The sequence below is a fragment of the Melanotaenia boesemani genome, chromosome 8 (assembly GCF_017639745.1).
Source record: "Melanotaenia boesemani isolate fMelBoe1 chromosome 8, fMelBoe1.pri, whole genome shotgun sequence".
Taxonomy (NCBI): domain Eukaryota; kingdom Metazoa; phylum Chordata; class Actinopteri; order Atheriniformes; family Melanotaeniidae; genus Melanotaenia; species Melanotaenia boesemani.
Genome location: NC_055689.1, coordinates 5,720,639 through 5,736,789, shown reverse-complemented (window position 1 = coordinate 5,736,789; position 16,151 = coordinate 5,720,639). Strand labels below are relative to the sequence as shown.

The window sequence follows — 16,151 nt, the reverse complement described above, 5'->3', positions numbered from 1 at the left end:
AGAGACATGAGCTACGTTTCCCGGCCATTCCTTTAGAGATGTGTCAGTATGGGTGGATTTAAGCTTAAAAGGAAGAAAATATAAGAGAAAGACACTACCATATCTTATTTGTTACTTATGATTAGCAAATATTGAAAATTGTGATTAGCTTAAATAATGTCCCAACTGACTTGACTGAAAATTGACACTTTTTAAGATGCAACCTTTTAGTATTTTGGACATTAAATGATTTCACAGCCTTGTTTGAAACTGGATTTGGCCTCACAGAGGACAGGCAGGTCTCCCAGGGTGAAGGCTTTTTCTATCAGCTTCCTATCAGACAAATCAACTCCTGCATGATGGTAACCAACTCCTAACATCACCAGATCTGGATGGCAAGAACAACACAAAGTTTGTTATACATCTGACAAAGTAATTAAGACTTCAGCTGCTACATGTCTGAATTTCTGAGTCTGTAATTACAAAGAGGAATGTTGGATGGGGTTGAGGTCAGAGCTCTGTGCAGACTAGTCTTAGTCTTAATTATCAAACTGACAAGCAGTTTTGGTGGACCATTTTTTTTCTTTACTTAGAGACAAACAATGTAAAAAAAAATAAAATAAAAAGAGAAACTAAAGTTAAAGGGCCAATGCCAACTGTTTGAAGCCTGAACGTCAACAAGTTTTTTGTCATACTGTGTATCATCTGCTAAATGACTGTGCTAGTGTGTTTAAAAAGGGTTAATAAATAACTGTGATGTATTACCTCTTAGTTTTGAATCCAGAATAGAGTTTGCATATTTCATTAATCTGCAGAGTCAAGCAGAACAAGCTTATAATATTGAGATAAAAGGTTGTGCTAGCTTAAGCAGGACACAGTTGATAAGCCAGCTGTGTACCTTTGCTTGTGTTCAATGCTCATGATGAATCGAGCATCTTTGGCCAGAACTGCAGCTGACTGCTGAGCTCCTTTCCTCGTAGAACAAAACTGTAGGAAAAAAATATATTTACATAATCTGACAGAGAGGAAACATAAACTGAAAGAGTTATCAGTCCTACTTATAACATCACAATTTTGTTAAATTATATTGAACTACTAAGAAAAAATATATATCTTTAGTGAACATAGAAGGATAAAATATTAAATTAGTACTAAAGATACCATTTATTTTCTTCGAGTAGTTTGCTGATTCACGTGTTATTCATTGCATCTTTTAGGTCATTTATAAAATTAAAATAAAAAAACCTTCATACCGACACCATGGTCTACACTGAAGGAGGCCTGGCTCCTCTTCACACTACTGAAAACCCGACTTGGGTTTTTAAAATATTGACAGCATGCTGTGATTGTCAAATCATCCACAAAGGGTCTGTGTTGGTGGGTCAGGTCAGAAACAAAGCCATGGCCTGCACCAATATCCACATTTTGTCAAAGTATCAGTGCCACTTGCTAAAACTGAATCAAACTAAACTGTCATCTAAAAAAGTCAACAAATGTTAATAATGTCTGCTGAAGATCAGCAGGAAGGTTTGTAAAAACAGTTATTTAGACTTGAGGCCTCTGTTTATTCATTTCTCCTTTGCCCTGGTAACAGGAGATATTTTGAGTCTTGCCTCCTGACAAACACAAACAACGTCCTTGGTGATTTACGCATAAAGCATAAGTATGTGAATAATAAGAAAACAGCAGGGTGGATAAGGAGACATGAAGAAGAGAGACCGAGACGACAGTTTATACTCCTTCTTTTGCATAATCCATGACACATCAAAATGCACAGCTAAACCAGCATGCTGTCGGTGCACAAATCACATTTCCAGGTGTACTTGTGTTACTAAAAAGAATCACAGCTACCCAGAGTGCACCAAGTAAAAAAGAATAAAATTAATTTATCCAAGAGGGAAATTACCATGGCCCCAAGGTGAAAAAAGCCTGCTTCGCTCTATTAACAATGTACAAATGAAATAAAAGATGCTAACATAATAAAAACCGGTGCAAATTAATAGTATCTTGTGAATTCAGTGATATAAAATCTAAAATTAAAATAGTTTAATTAATTTATTTCAGATCTACTGTCACTCCAGGGTTCATAAAACATAAACTCTTTTCGGACTATTTTCTTACGCACCACCAGTGCAGGTTTCTGGTCTGAGTAAGTCTGTATGATGTTGGCCATCTTGTAGTTGAGAGACAAGTCAAATTTGAATTCAGTCTGGTTGGGGCTGCAGGGGAAGCCCAGCACCACCTTTCGAAGCTTAACTGGTCGGTGGCTCTCGTCCATATTCAGATACGTGGCCGGTCCACTCTCATTTGACAGCCAGTCTGCTATCTAATAAAAGACAGGTGTTTAAGAATCAGCCTCAGGGCTGAAAGATGGAGCAGAGTCTTGTTATCAGCGTTTCTCTCAGGTACTTACATCAGCTATGTTAGGAACAGTGGCTGATACAGCCACAAATCTCATTGAGACTCCAGAGTCTGGATTCTGTAATGTTCTGTAGGTGTTAACTGCCTTCATCCTGCTCACCACGACTTCCAAGGTGGCACCACGAGTTGCATCTTTCACAACATGCACCTGAGGAACAGATTTCATCCTACAGGAAACTCTAGAAATATCAGAGTCAACAGTATGAAGTTAACCTGGCTTTGTCAGTGTATATCTTTAATAATACAACTAAGTGCCTCCTCTGAAAGACGAGTTCTGGATTCTGAGTACTCCCATAATAGATATGCATGTCAGCATAAAGATGGGCTTTCTAGACCCTATTGGGAAGAGATCCATAACCATATAGAGAATGTATTTGGAGTCAACATTCCCTTTGACCTTGTATCCGTGTACGAGTGATGTAAATCATACAAATTGCCATTTTAATGTTAGAAAACTACTGAATATGCAATTAACTGCCACACTCTAAGAAAGGTTCATAAAAATTTGAGGGAATTTTCTGTTGTTACTTCTCACAGTAGTTTTAACTCGTTTTAACTCTTGGGAAAAAGATTTTTTTTTTAAATAAAATTATTAGCTATGTAATTAATCTGGATGACATCAATCTGGCTTCCAGTACTACAGTGAGAACCTTGGAGTTATTTTTGACCAAGATTTGTCCTTTGGCTCACATATAAAAGAGGTTTCTAGAACCGTCTTCTTCCATCTACGTAATGTTGCAGAAATGAGGGACATCCTATCTCAGAGTGATGCAGAAACACTTGTCCATGCTTTCGTTACTTCAAGAATGGATTACTGCAATTTCTTATTAATGCGCTGTTCCAAATATTCCTTGAAAAGTCTCAATCTGGTTCTGAAGAGAACTAGCAAAAGAGATCATCTTTCTCTAGTTTTAGCTTCTCTTCATCTGCTTCCTGTTAAATCTAGGACAGAATTTAACATTCTTCTCCTCACATATAAAGCTCTCCATGACCAGACTACATTGTATATCAAAGATCTCATATGTTCCCAACAGACTGCAGGTTTACTTGTGGTTCCCTCTCTATCTTAAAGATCAGGCTTAAAACCTTCATTTTGATAAATCTTATAATTAGTGAGTGAGTGATTAGCCATCCCTTAGCTATGCTGCCATAGGCCCAGACTGCTGAGGGACGTCCCATGATGCACTGAGCTCTTCCTTTTCATATCTCTGCTCCTCATCTTCCATGTATCAACGTATTTGGCATCAATAATGTATTCTCTCTCAGCAGGTCTTTCTGGCTAAAAGTTGCTTGTTGGTTTCTCTTTGCTGTCCTCTACTCCCCAACCGGTGGAGGCAGGTGGCTGCCAGAGGTTTTTCCTTCCTGTTAAAAGGCAGTTTTTCCTTTTCACTGTCACCTTTTGCATACTCAGGATGGGGGGTTGGATCGAAGTCAAGATTCGATGCAATCTGTTGGTTTTACTTAACTAGGCTACTATTTATTATGAACTGGCTGATATTGACTTGTAAGTAAAGTGACATTTTGGTGAAGTGGCGCTATACAAATAAAGCTGAATTTGGCTCAACCGTTCTGTTTCGTTCATTGGGGTGGCATTCTGTGAAAGCAACAGAGCATAGGCCTATACTATGAACAGAATTTTCTTTTTGGATTATTGCCCATACAGTTAATGGTAAAACGTCCTGACGATATTCTGCCAGGACATTATCTGTTTTTCTACGGACTTTTTCTAAGAGTGAAGCAAAAAAGTTATCACAAGGAATTGGCTGAATGTAGACCAACCTTACGAAGGAATGGGTGGTTAGCCACAACTAGTAAATATTGTGTTTCAGATTTATCCTATGGAAAAGATATATTCTACCCTCAAAATAGAAAAATAAACACTGACCTCATCAATAAGAAACAGTCTGACTAGCTGCAGCAAGCAGCTGTCCTTCCATTTCCTTGTCATGCTGTCCCACTTTTCCTGAGGCAACACATGTAAAGTATAAATACATAATATTATCCACATAGTGATATTAAACCAAACAAAACTTTTTTCATCATTTTCCTACTTCCATCTTGGCTGCACTTGTTTGACTAAGATGCTGAGAAGTATCACTCACAGGCGTAGTCAGGATGATGTGGGAATCATGAATCTCAAAGAAGTCATCAATCTCCGTGTCACCAGTCAGCTCCTTGCAGCTCAGCCCCAGAGGACCAAACTTCTTCTTCCAGTTCTCAAAGCACTGACTGCAGAGAGCTTTGATGGGGGCCACTGGTGAGAACAAACAAGTCTGTCTGGAAGATATACTGTCAACTATTGTTTATTTTAAAAACTTACAGCATGCTGTGAATGCTGTATAAGGTATACATGGAAGTTGAAGGAAAACTAAACTAAACTAAAACTAAAGCCTCAAAGTGTGATCACATTTAGATGTGTTGTATCATAGTACCATTTGTCTGGCCTCCCCTGATGATAGACAACAACAGCTAACACCCAGTTGTAATACACTGCCCATCCAAAAGCAAACAAATCACCACTTGGATTTAAGAATATATAAACAGGTAAGAACATCCCATTGGATAGTTCCTGCATGGATGATGTTTCAGCTGCAACAAGTTTTTTAACCTCGACTGATGCACTCCTCAGCTTCTCATTTCTTAAACAACCACGTGGGAAGACACATCCTGTGGTTGTGAAAAAGTTCTTACTTTTCTTTAAGTTTATCTGTTTCAGAAGGGTCAAATCAGTGACATCAAGCAGAGATGCTGAAACTACTAAAACTGGGTTAAGAACTGTCCAACACATTATTAAAAACTGGAAAGATAGTGTGGAACGATCTTCCAGGAATGAATTTGGTTGGAAAACATCCTGAATGATGGCGATCAGAGATCACTTAAATTTTTCATTAAATCAAATGGTAAAAAAACAGTAAACAGCAGTAGAACTCAGGACTATGTTTAAAACCACTAATCAGGAAGGCTAACTGGAGACAACAGCTTCAATTTGCTAGGGAGCATAAAGACTGGACCCTGGAGCAATGGAAGAAGGTCATGTGGTCTGATGAGTCCAGATTTACCCTGTTCCATCACTCGATGGGAGCAAGGTAAGAGACTTGCAGGCAAAGAATACATGGAACACCATAACCAAGTAACCAGCATAGTGTACAGAAACATCTGTGCAGAATATGGACTGGAGACCCCTAGGTCACAATGGGAAACATCTCCCAAGGTGGTGGAGAATGAGAGGACAAACACACACACACACACATGTCTATATATATATATATATATATATATATATATATATAAATTGTCTCCTCGCCCTCCATGGGTGGTCTCTCATCCATCCAAGCTCGGGTCCTCTACCAGAAGCCTGGGAGCTTGAGGGTTCTGTGCAGTATCTTGGCTGTTCCTAGGACTGCACTCTTCTGGACCGAGATGTCTGAGGTTTGTCCTGGGATCTGCTGTAGCCATTCTTCCAGTTTGGGGGTTACTGCCCCAAGTGCTCCGATGACCACGGGCCCCACTGTTGCCTTCACTTTCTAGGCCTTCTCAAGTTCTTCTTTCAGGCCTTGGTATTTCTCCAGTTTCTCATGTTCCTTTTTCCTGATGTTGCAATCAACCACAACGGCTTTTCTCTGCTGTTTGTCCATCACCACAATGTCCGGCTGGTGTGCCATTACCATTTTGTCGGTCTGGATCTGGAAGTCCCACAGGATCTTAGCTCGGTTATTCTCTACCACCTTCGGAGGTGTTTCCCACCTTGACCTCGGGGCTTCCAGTCTGTACTCTGCACAGATGTTCCTGTACACTATACCAGCCACTTGGTTATGACGCTCCTTGTAAGCTTCCCTTGCCAGCATCTTACACCCTGCAGTTATGTGCTGGATTGTCTCAGGGGCCTCTTTGCACAGTCTGCACCTGGAGTCTTGTCTTGTATGGTAGATCTGGGCCTCTATTGCTCTGGTGCTCAAGGCTTGCTCCTGTGCAGCTATGATCAGTGCCTCTGTGCTGTCTTTCAGTCCAGACCTTTCTAGCCATTGTTAGGATTTCTCGATATCATCCACTTCAGTTATCTGTCGGTGGTACAGCCCACGGAGGGGCTTTTCCTCCCATGATGGTTCCTCCATCACCACATGATCTGTTTTTCACTGCCTGAGACATTCACAGAGCACTTCGTCCATTGAGGCCATCTTCCTGATGTATTCAAGGATGTTGGATGATTCACCCTGGATAGTGGTTTTGACATTCACTAGTCCTCTGCCTCCTTCCTTGAGCTTAGTGTACAGTCTCAGAGTGCTGGATATATATACATATCCATATACATATATATATATATATATACAAAACCATTTCAGTGCAAGTCTCTGCAGATGGACAGAGGTATATTCAGCAGCTTTTCTCAGTTGTAATATATGCTCACTGTAAACAACTTTGACATCTCTCCATGGCTCTGGCGTCTCCATCAACAGGCGAATGATGGCCAACTCAAACAGTGCTGTTTTACCCGATCCGGTTGGAGCGCATGCCACAAAGTTCTTGTTTGTGTAAAGAACCTGCGAACAAACAATAGACAGCTATATGTATGAGACCAATAAAGCTATCGTGTGTCTGTATGATTTTTCTTAAATGCTTACATCATCCAGAGCTTTGGACTGGACGTAGTTGAAAAAGGGGAACTCGCTGAAAATGGATCTGAACTTAACTGCTGTGTGGCATATTTTCAGGAAATCAAACTCTTGTGAAACTGCTTTTCAAACATTCTGGCACAATTCAGCAACCTGTGGTTGTGGAAAAAAAAAGGATACGGATTTCCGACACTGGTCTCAAAACTTCACATCCGGAAGATCCTAAAATGGAAACAAAACTATTTATTCTTGGATTTATTCTTGAATCAACATCTCTGACTATCACTACCTAGAATTAAATTCCTATACAAGCAAATATTAATCTGCTAATGCTTATGAGGACAACAAAACTAGAGTCAGGCTGAGGGTGAAAAGCACTGAAAGGGATGACGGCAACGGCAGGCTGAGACTGAGCTTTGAAGAAGACTCCAGGAACCGGGTTATAGAAGACTAGAGTAAGGTCCAAACATCTAGACTTCTTCTGGTTAGATGGAGACCTGGAGGAGCCAACAACCCACAGCGTCCCACCAGCTGTTTAACCCCTGTTGTTGTAAATTGGCAATAAATTCCTTCTGACCTTTTTATAGTTTTAGTTCTTTTATCTAATTCATTTTTCCCTTTTGTTTCATTTACCGCCATTTATGTATTCATTTTTATATTACTTTTTTATTTACTATTAAATTATTACATTGTATTTTATTTAATATAATATTCTATTTATTATTTTACCATTTTTTCCTTTTTTACTGATTTTGTTTTCATATAACTGTAAATAAATTTAGGTGGTAAGGGGTTAAATATCTCTCTGATTCATGAGGTGCCACAAAAACAGGGCCATAATTTTTTCCACAAACAATATTTTACTTCTATGGATGTTACACCCACACCAGGTTCCAGCCCTGCACCACTGCAGTCACACTCTTGATTGCAGTGGTGCTCTTCTACACCCTTTCCAGCCAGTCAATCAACCGAGTCCTGAGCCTCCGCACCTGTTTCTTGTTTCTTCACCTGGCTACAAATAATCCAGCATCACACTCACTCCTGGTAAGACCTCGTTTGTACGAGCATGGACCTGTCCTCTCTCCCTTCCCGGCTCTGTGTCTCCAGGATTACTGTCTACTCGTGCAGTAAGACAATTCCTCCTGGTTTCCCAAGCTTAAATAAAGTGTGTTAAACTGTCTCCTGTCTCCGAGGGGTCAGTGCATAACAGTCATGTACAGTAATGCTGTTCTTTTATTTTCTTATTTGGCTTTTCATTTATTTTAAACTATTCTATAAATTATTTATATGATTATATTCTGTCATATTTATATATCTATTCTATTAAAACACATGTATTTGTTTTTTTTCCTGTTTATCACTGAGAAAAACTTTTCAGAATCAGAAATCAGATGTACTTTATTAATCTCAGACTGGGAAATTTCAAACTTGGTAATTACAATAAAAATTTATACATTAAATTTTCTAATATATTTATTTATTCGTCATTAAGTGTATTGGATGACTCACTAATGTTCTCTGAAGTGGCTGATCTGCAAATATACCATCCTCACTCATGCATATACTAGAAAACAGCCTTTAAATAAGTTTCCATTGTGGTGGACATTATACATGAAAAGGATATGGAGGAAGATCAGTGATGATTCAGGTAGAAGGATGCTTTAACAAAGCCACATACAAGGTTTTCTGAAATAATATTTGCTTTCTTCTGCTAAAACTGTGCTCCCCAACTCAGAGGGTTTTATTTCCACCAGGACAATGGTCCATGTCACACTGATCGTCACGATGGAGGACCACCACATCAAAACCATGTCATGGACAGGTCAATTACTTGATCTGAACCCTAATGAAAACCTCTGGAATAACACCAAAGAAAGATGGATGGTCACAAACCATTAAGCAAATCGGAGCTGTTTGATTATTAGCAGAAAGAGAGGCAGAAAGGTACCTAAAAGCAATGTCAGAGAACACGCCAAAAACCCAGGAAATCTGTGATTATTCCAACAAAAACGGATATCTGAATGTTTTTTAGTGCACATGAGAAACACTGCATTATTTTCTTATTTTGAAATAATGTAATTTCCTTTCACCAACACTTGCACTTATAAAAGATAAAACCTGAGTAACTGAAAATTGTGTCTCTTATTTTTTTCTGGAGCTGTATAATAACAAAATATTCTGATTTAGTATAATTAAAGCATTTTTTGAAAGTTCCAGTAAGTTAGAAAGGTTTCTGTGGTTGCTGTTTATTACCTCTTGTGTTCACCACCTAGTGACCAGTGTGTTACATTACAACAGAGCAGTCGGTGAAGGGATCTCACCTCATTCCACCTCATCACTCCTAAATACATTGTGGCAGCTAGTGCCATGGTTAGTCATGGCCATTGTCATTAGCTGTAACACTGTGGAGAAGCTATGTGAGTGGTGTGTGAAAAACCAGTCCCTAGTGAGCCCTGTGGCTGTCTGTGACTGTGTCGGTGTAGCGTAGAACCTTGTATGCAGAGCGGTTGAGGCGTCATGGGCGGAACGAAAGCTCTCTTTGTGCCCTCGTCCTGCATTTCTGCTTGTTGCGCCTGCTGCGGGGGTCGGCCAATTGCTGCAGATGAGCCCAGAGGAGGGGGTGAGAGGGGGGACTCTGGAGCTGCGTGGCCAAATGTCGCCTGTGGTGGCTGAAGAAAAGGAGGCACTGTTGTCATGGCGACCTGACTGAGAAAAGTTTGAGGTCTGGATGCTGTCTGGCTGATGCCGCTGCTCCTGAGGTCATCTCTGGTTGACGAGTCACCTCTGCTGGTCAGCGCTGGGATCTTGAACAAGCTGTTGTGGGAGGGAGGAGGGAAGAAGGAAGTGAAAACTGCTACAAGGAGAAAAGGAAAACTTTTGCGGCCTTGAAGTTTCATTTGAGAGGAGAAGGTATTCTGGCCTCAGGCTACAAAGCTAACATGGAAGGTGGTTTAGTGTGCTTTCATGTTTTTCTCTTGAACTGTCCAACAACCTGAGGTAGAATGAAGTGAATCAGCAATACAACAAGTTTAACATCTTCTTGAAGAGCCCTATATTTTCTGCCTCCTGTCTGAACCCACAGATGGTCTAAGGTGCTGTTCTCATGTTTTTCATACATTCTCATATAATTGTTTGGTGTTTGAACTCCTGCCAACGCTTGATAGAGTCTTTTAGCGTGAGTTTCTCCCCATGATTCTGGTATGCTACATAGTAGGATTGCTACTTTTTAGTGTGTGCAAAGATCTACATCATGCTGCCCTCCCCATACAAGGGGCTCTTGTCAAAAAGTTGTTAAAAACTGAAAATGTTAGTTTAACATAGTTAATAATACAAATCCTGTTAGATCTAAATACCTAAATACTGTTCTTCATCTGGCTACTGGGAATGAAAACTCTCCACTGACCTGATTTTTATGGCCACATATAGTCACATGCCAACTATTTGCAGTTAAACCCTTTGACTTCAGCTATCTGTTACAGATTTCAGTACAGATTCCTTCTCATCATCCAAAATAATTTGGACAAGCTCTTTAATCCAAAATATTTTAACGTCATTCTGATAAATGACTGACACTTGCCTTCGCCGTAGAGGTGGGCTTTTGCCGCAGTCGAGGGACAAACATCTACTGAGAGCGAAGTCCTGCAGAATTTCACCTTCACCACTCTGATAGCCACCATGAAAGTAATCCATGAACCCTTCACCCTGCCAAAGGCTATCACATGCGCTGGGCCAGCCACTGCCTCCACCTCGAGTCTCTTCAATCTCTCCCTCTTCACTGTTAAAACTGTACGTACTGCTGATATTTGTAGATAAGACCTTAAGATCATCTGATCCTTTTGAATGAAACTGTAATATATTGGATTTTTGTGGGAAACCTGTGAAGGCAGAAGAGGGAAAGAGTTTAAAAACCACATAAAATTCAAGACATTTACCATTTCCTTATTCCAATGATTATATAAATATAGCTTAAGACAGAACCTCATCAAGTAGGAACATTTCAGCTAAACAAGAGCAAAAATACCAAGTATTTTATATCCGTCAAATGAAAATTCAGACTAATACAAAGTATAACATACCATACAGGGTAGAGAATGACTCTGCCTCCTCTTGCATATCCTGTGTGTTAGGAATATGAGTAAGAGGTGGAGGTGCTTCCAGCTGCCATGGATGGGCCTCCCGCTGCAGCGGTTTTCTGTAAAATACAGTTCAGAAGAGAAAAAACATTTTTTCAGCTGAGAGAGGAAGGTGAGAGGTGAGGAATGTTGGGGGGTGATGTGGTGCATCTCTTAGTACTTACACCTTGTGAACAATAGGTTTCTCAAAAAACAGACTGTCCGAGAACAAAGTGTCATCACTGGCGTCCAGCATCCCTTCAGATAATACAGGCACTTGTACATTTGAATGAAAAACAACACCAAGCCAGTCACTGTGGCTCCTGGTTATCTGAAAATCAGATTAAATGTTGAAACACTAGGAGTATTTTATTTTAGTTTAGTTTAGTTTAGCATTGTAAAGACTAACATAGAACAAATTTGAGCTTATCATATAATTTATAATTTAAATATTTTGTTTTGTTGGTTAGGATTAAACAGAAAAATCCCCAAGAGGTTTCAATTCTGTAATTCTGCAGAAAGGACAAAAAATTGTTTTTTTTACAATGACTAATCATGATTTGGCATCTGAGAGACCATGAACACAGCCCGCCTGATAAACCAATCTATAAGAAAGATGGTTTAAAATTATGTTTGAAGACAAATTTTAAAATTGAAATATTTCATCATATCATTAGTACTATCCCTGTTTTAGGGGCTAACAATCAGTGTTTTTCTAGCTCTCAGTAAGCTAACAGTCAACCACTAACAGTCAGTTATGACAATTTAGTAATTTAACTACATGACTGAGCAAAGACAATCATTTTCAGAGTTATTTTTGTTTACCCACCTGTAACAATCAATATAGTTACTTACCAATATTAAAATATGGTTTAGTCAGTTCAAAACTTCACCCTTGAACCCCGCTACATGACATTTTAGTACGCGCCGCTTTGCAGTATCAGCGCGAGCTCATCGCATTTACAACTTTATTAGTACTTTTTGATAAACAAGATAAACAGGTTATGCTATTAAATAGGGCTGAGTGTTACAAAATTTAATAAACCGTGTCTTATTGTGAAATTAATTTCATGATATAAGGAGAGCTTGTTAAAACACTAAGTATTTTCTTAGGAAAACACACCAGACAGGTATTGTAACAGACAAATCACCCATCACACAAGCAACAAAGGCCAACGAGAAGACAACCATGGAAGACAGTGGTAATATCTTTCCTGTGTTGGCAAACAATTTCTGTCTCTGCCTCACTGATAATTTCACACAAGATAAAATGTTTGCAACTAAAACGTTCAAGCTAAATAGTAAACGAGTGTTTAATCTATCTTATCAATTTAATCGACGATTAACTGCCATCAACCTAAAAAAAATCATCTACCCAAAAGAGATGGTCATTAACTCAGGGTTTTATGCCTCCTATGTGGAATGTACCATTCCAAGTCTTTCGGGGGAGCACGGCGCCAACGCGTAACAATACGCGACAAAATTATACAAGCTAGAAACGCGAGTAATACTATACTTATGACTGTTTTATACAACAGTCACACAATTTAACGCGATTATTTGAGCAACTGTTTGTTCTATAACTGCGGAGCTGAATAAACGCGCGATTACCCTTACAAAAGAAATGATTTGTCCCACACCAGACCACCACGGAAAATGGCGACTGTGAAATAGATGGAAGACGAAAGTAAGAATTTATTAAATGCAGCGTTTAAATCGTCCTCTGCTTCAATCTACACCACTCACAGGTAACGTGTGCTTGTTTATCATTACGTTATTAATGTCTTTATAGTAACTAGTAAGAAATTATTGTCATTGGGTCTAGTTTAGCCTGAGGAAAAGGTTTTGGTATGGAACAGCCTTAATGGAATGGTCTGCAGCTCCTGCAAGCAGCATCCAACAACACAGCGTGATACAAACGTTAAATAAATGCTGTTATATCACAACCGAGCCGAAGTCTAAATGGTCGGATTTGTTCTTAAAGTACGCACTTTTAGAAACACATTCCAACCGCTGTGGGATGGCATATTGGTGAACTACTGAGCTGAAAGTTTTAGCTCTGTACAAAATCCACAACCGCTCATGAAAAGCCATTTGCGAGGTCCATCCCTTTGCAGATTTGCTGCTGGTGTGTGGATGATTCAAAAACATTAATCAGCCACAAGACCACTCACTTGCTATGACACTTTTATTGCCCTTCAAATCCCAGACCTTTCACTCCTTCGACCTTGTGGTGTTATAAATGGCTACAATTAATCATCTAGACCAAGTCAAGAATATTTTGTATTTTGTCTTTTTGGCGGTGCTAAAACGATAACCTAGGTACCATAACTAAACAGTTAACTTTGTATAAAAAAATTCAAATAAGCTATTTAAAAGTGTTTTTATTCATTTATATATTTTAATCTTCCCCGATCATCTCAAACCACAAACTAGTAAATATCAGAATTTGGATGCAGGGATTGACATTGTTAATAAAAATTAAAAAATCCTAATACAGGACTAATCACCAACCAAATTTTCCCCTGTCCTGATTAATCTTTTCAGTCCTGACATTTCTTTTAATTTAAAATTTTTTTTTTTTTAAAGATTACATTTATATATTGTTTTTAGCCATAGTGGCGGCCTCTACTGGCTGGAGTTCTCATTACATCGTAATTTTGCAAAATCATCTATCAACGTCTTTACACTTATACATTATATCGTAGCACAGAGTTATGAAGAAAAAATATTTGCAAGCGCTAATGTTTAAACCACACAAAAACAATTTTACGCTACCTGTGTGCTAAGTGTGGGCATGTTGGGCTTCACTTTATTGTCTGTAAAATACAACCTTTTAAAAGCTCATTTTTGCCCCCTTTACGTTCTTGTATCCACCAGAGGGCAGTGTGGAGTTCCGATGTCGGTATCAGATAACAGCAGCATGACATTGGAAGAGGAGATCACGATAATGCACATTCTTAGGGAGAGACAGCAGTGATCTGTGCGTCCAATAAATACATTGCAGCCTTTTATTTTTTTTGTTCATTTCACGGGTCGCACATCAGCTATACTGCTCAGTTTAAATAGAATAAACGTCTCGCCGTTCATGATGAAAAAAACAAACAAAAAAAAACAAAAAACACTGAGACCCCCTGACTGGTAACACGTAATATTTACATGGTTCAGCAGCGCAAATCTGGACAGGGGCTTTTATTTTGAAAGATACCGGAAGTTTTTACACTGCTCCCGTATCTGATTTCCTGTCTGCCCCTATCTGAACTGCTGAGTTTGACGCGTTCTGGGTGTGTGCTCTGCCAAAAATAGACTTGGCACGTAAGTTTAGCGGAGAGCCGTGACAAAGCGCTTCTGGGATGCTTCTGACACGCGCTGCGGCACACCCAGTGGGAACCAAACCATTGATTAAAACGGTCGCAAAGAGCAGCGGAGGCCGCGACATAGCTGTAATGTGGCGCACGTGCAACCTGTGGAAATGAGAGGTTAGGCTGAGAATGTACTTGCCTATAGTTACGCATGAGTATGCGTGTTTCTTGTAGCTGTCTCGTGCGATTTGCTTTTGTTTAAAGTGTCATTTGTGCACATCCTCCGAAATATTATACAGTCACAAGTTGCAATATTTGAAAATCCAATAAGAGCAGTGTAGGGACCACTCTGACCACCTAAAGTTCACAGGTTCGACATCACTAAAAATTTAGTTTTCAAAATGACATATGTCGTTCTTGGTTTAGAGGCCTTACATATCATTAATGATACTGCTTATGTAATTTTTTCTGCTGTGATCTCATAATTAACCAAATGCTAACCTCTTCTGTTATGCCTGAGTTTTCTAATCTGCCCCCTAGATGAGTAAGTGTTCTCTACATCCCCAGAAAAAATTTAAAACCTCACAGCCCCCTCCCTCTAGATGCAAATAGGCAGGTCCTTGCCAGACATAGAAAACCACGGCCACTAACGTATATGAACGGAGGTGAAATTATATGGTGTAGATTTGGTAGTTTCAGACTTCTTTCAGAGTTTCTGATGAAATATTCCTGCAATTGGATGGATTTGAGCTTTTGAGGGATGTGAAAGTAACACCGGACTTTATTCTTTACATTCTGAGCCTCATCTGGCGACAGACAGCAGCTCAAATCATGGCAGCGGCACTTCTGGCTGCTGCCACAACCTGCCGCCACAGCTCTCCAGATCCTGCCGGAGCTGTTGACAGGCCACCACAACAGCGCTAACGGCTCAGACTGATACAGTTCAGGACCACCTTGTTCTCGTGTAGCTGAGGGAATTCTCCACTCGACTAAAATGGTGACGAGATGGCAATTGATACTGTTTTTTTTTTCTAAGTGTTGATGAGTTTCTTAAATCCTGGGTTGTCACTGTGTTAATTAAGCACTGGTCTTTGGCGGAAAAAAAAGTTATGTTGCTTTATAACGTTTGTTATCTCTTTGCGTCTCTCATTGCGACTCTTCAGTCTAACGTGAGAGATGTTGGGAACTCGCGTTGAATGAAACCAAAGCGGTTGGGGCTTGGGTTGATTAATACTTGTGCAGTGTCTGCATAAGGTCGGTGACGGTGTCATTACCATATGCTCCATGTAGGTCCGCTGAGGCTTGATGCACACCTCTTCCAGACCTGACATGCACCCCTGCTTCTAGCGCGGTTACACAGAAGTACTCCCTTGTGATTGGTCAGTTTGTGATTACGTGTTTCCGGGTTTCTGGAGTTTCTCGCTGAGTTTGTGCGGTTACCATGGAAGATAAATTGCAACACAACAACGTAACCCTACGCTTGAGTGCGAGACCACATTTAACCAGCATCAGCTGCGTCGGCCCTACCGTACGTAGATGCTGTGCGAGCATAAAGCCAGTTTTAAGGTCCTAAGGAAACATATGTTTGAGGTGCTTTAGTTCCCTTTAGAATGATACTTTTAAATACCTTTATCTTATGAAAACGCATCTATTGAGAATATCTTTCTAGTTTGGAATCATATTCAACATGGACGAATACCCTTTGCAGTCCACTTCACATGGAGCTA

The 16,151-nt window shown here is 39.7% G+C and overlaps 2 protein-coding genes across 3 annotated transcripts in view; one reads left to right on the top strand and one right to left on the bottom strand.

Annotated features, from left to right (window-relative positions):
- The window catches only part of hfm1 (helicase for meiosis 1), a 25,437-nt gene extending 12,651 nt beyond the window's left edge, over nt 1-12,786 (bottom strand). The window contains exons 1-15 of one of the 2 annotated variants that reach the window (XM_041991565.1): nt 12,740-12,786; nt 11,308-11,453; nt 11,087-11,202; nt 10,588-10,885; nt 9,502-9,824; nt 7,191-7,232; nt 7,020-7,090; nt 6,806-6,938; nt 4,503-4,654; nt 4,286-4,363; nt 2,393-2,548; nt 2,105-2,305; nt 878-966; nt 745-788; nt 266-367 (exon numbers count right to left, since the gene is read on the bottom strand). In XM_041991565.1, coding sequence (XP_041847499.1) covers nt 266-367; nt 745-788; nt 878-966; nt 2,105-2,305; nt 2,393-2,548; nt 4,286-4,363; nt 4,503-4,654; nt 6,806-6,938; nt 7,020-7,090; nt 7,191-7,232; nt 9,502-9,824; nt 10,588-10,885; nt 11,087-11,202; nt 11,308-11,378 — 1,876 coding nt within the window. In that variant the 5' untranslated portion in view covers nt 11,379-11,453; nt 12,740-12,786. Of the gene's footprint in view, nt 1-265; nt 368-744; nt 789-877; nt 967-2,104; nt 2,306-2,392; nt 2,549-4,285; nt 4,364-4,502; nt 4,655-6,805; nt 6,939-7,019; nt 7,091-7,190; nt 7,233-9,501; nt 9,825-10,587; nt 10,886-11,086; nt 11,203-11,307; nt 11,454-11,977; nt 12,487-12,739 lie in introns of those variants that run through there. The other variant, XM_041991564.1, reaches the window with a different exon arrangement.
- The window catches only part of znf644a (zinc finger protein 644a), a 19,210-nt gene continuing 15,815 nt past the window's right edge, over nt 12,757-16,151 (top strand). Inside the window, exon 1 of the mRNA XM_041991566.1 lies at nt 12,757-12,870. The gene's annotated coding sequence lies outside the window, so the exon portion shown is untranslated. The remainder of the gene's footprint in view (nt 12,871-16,151) is intronic.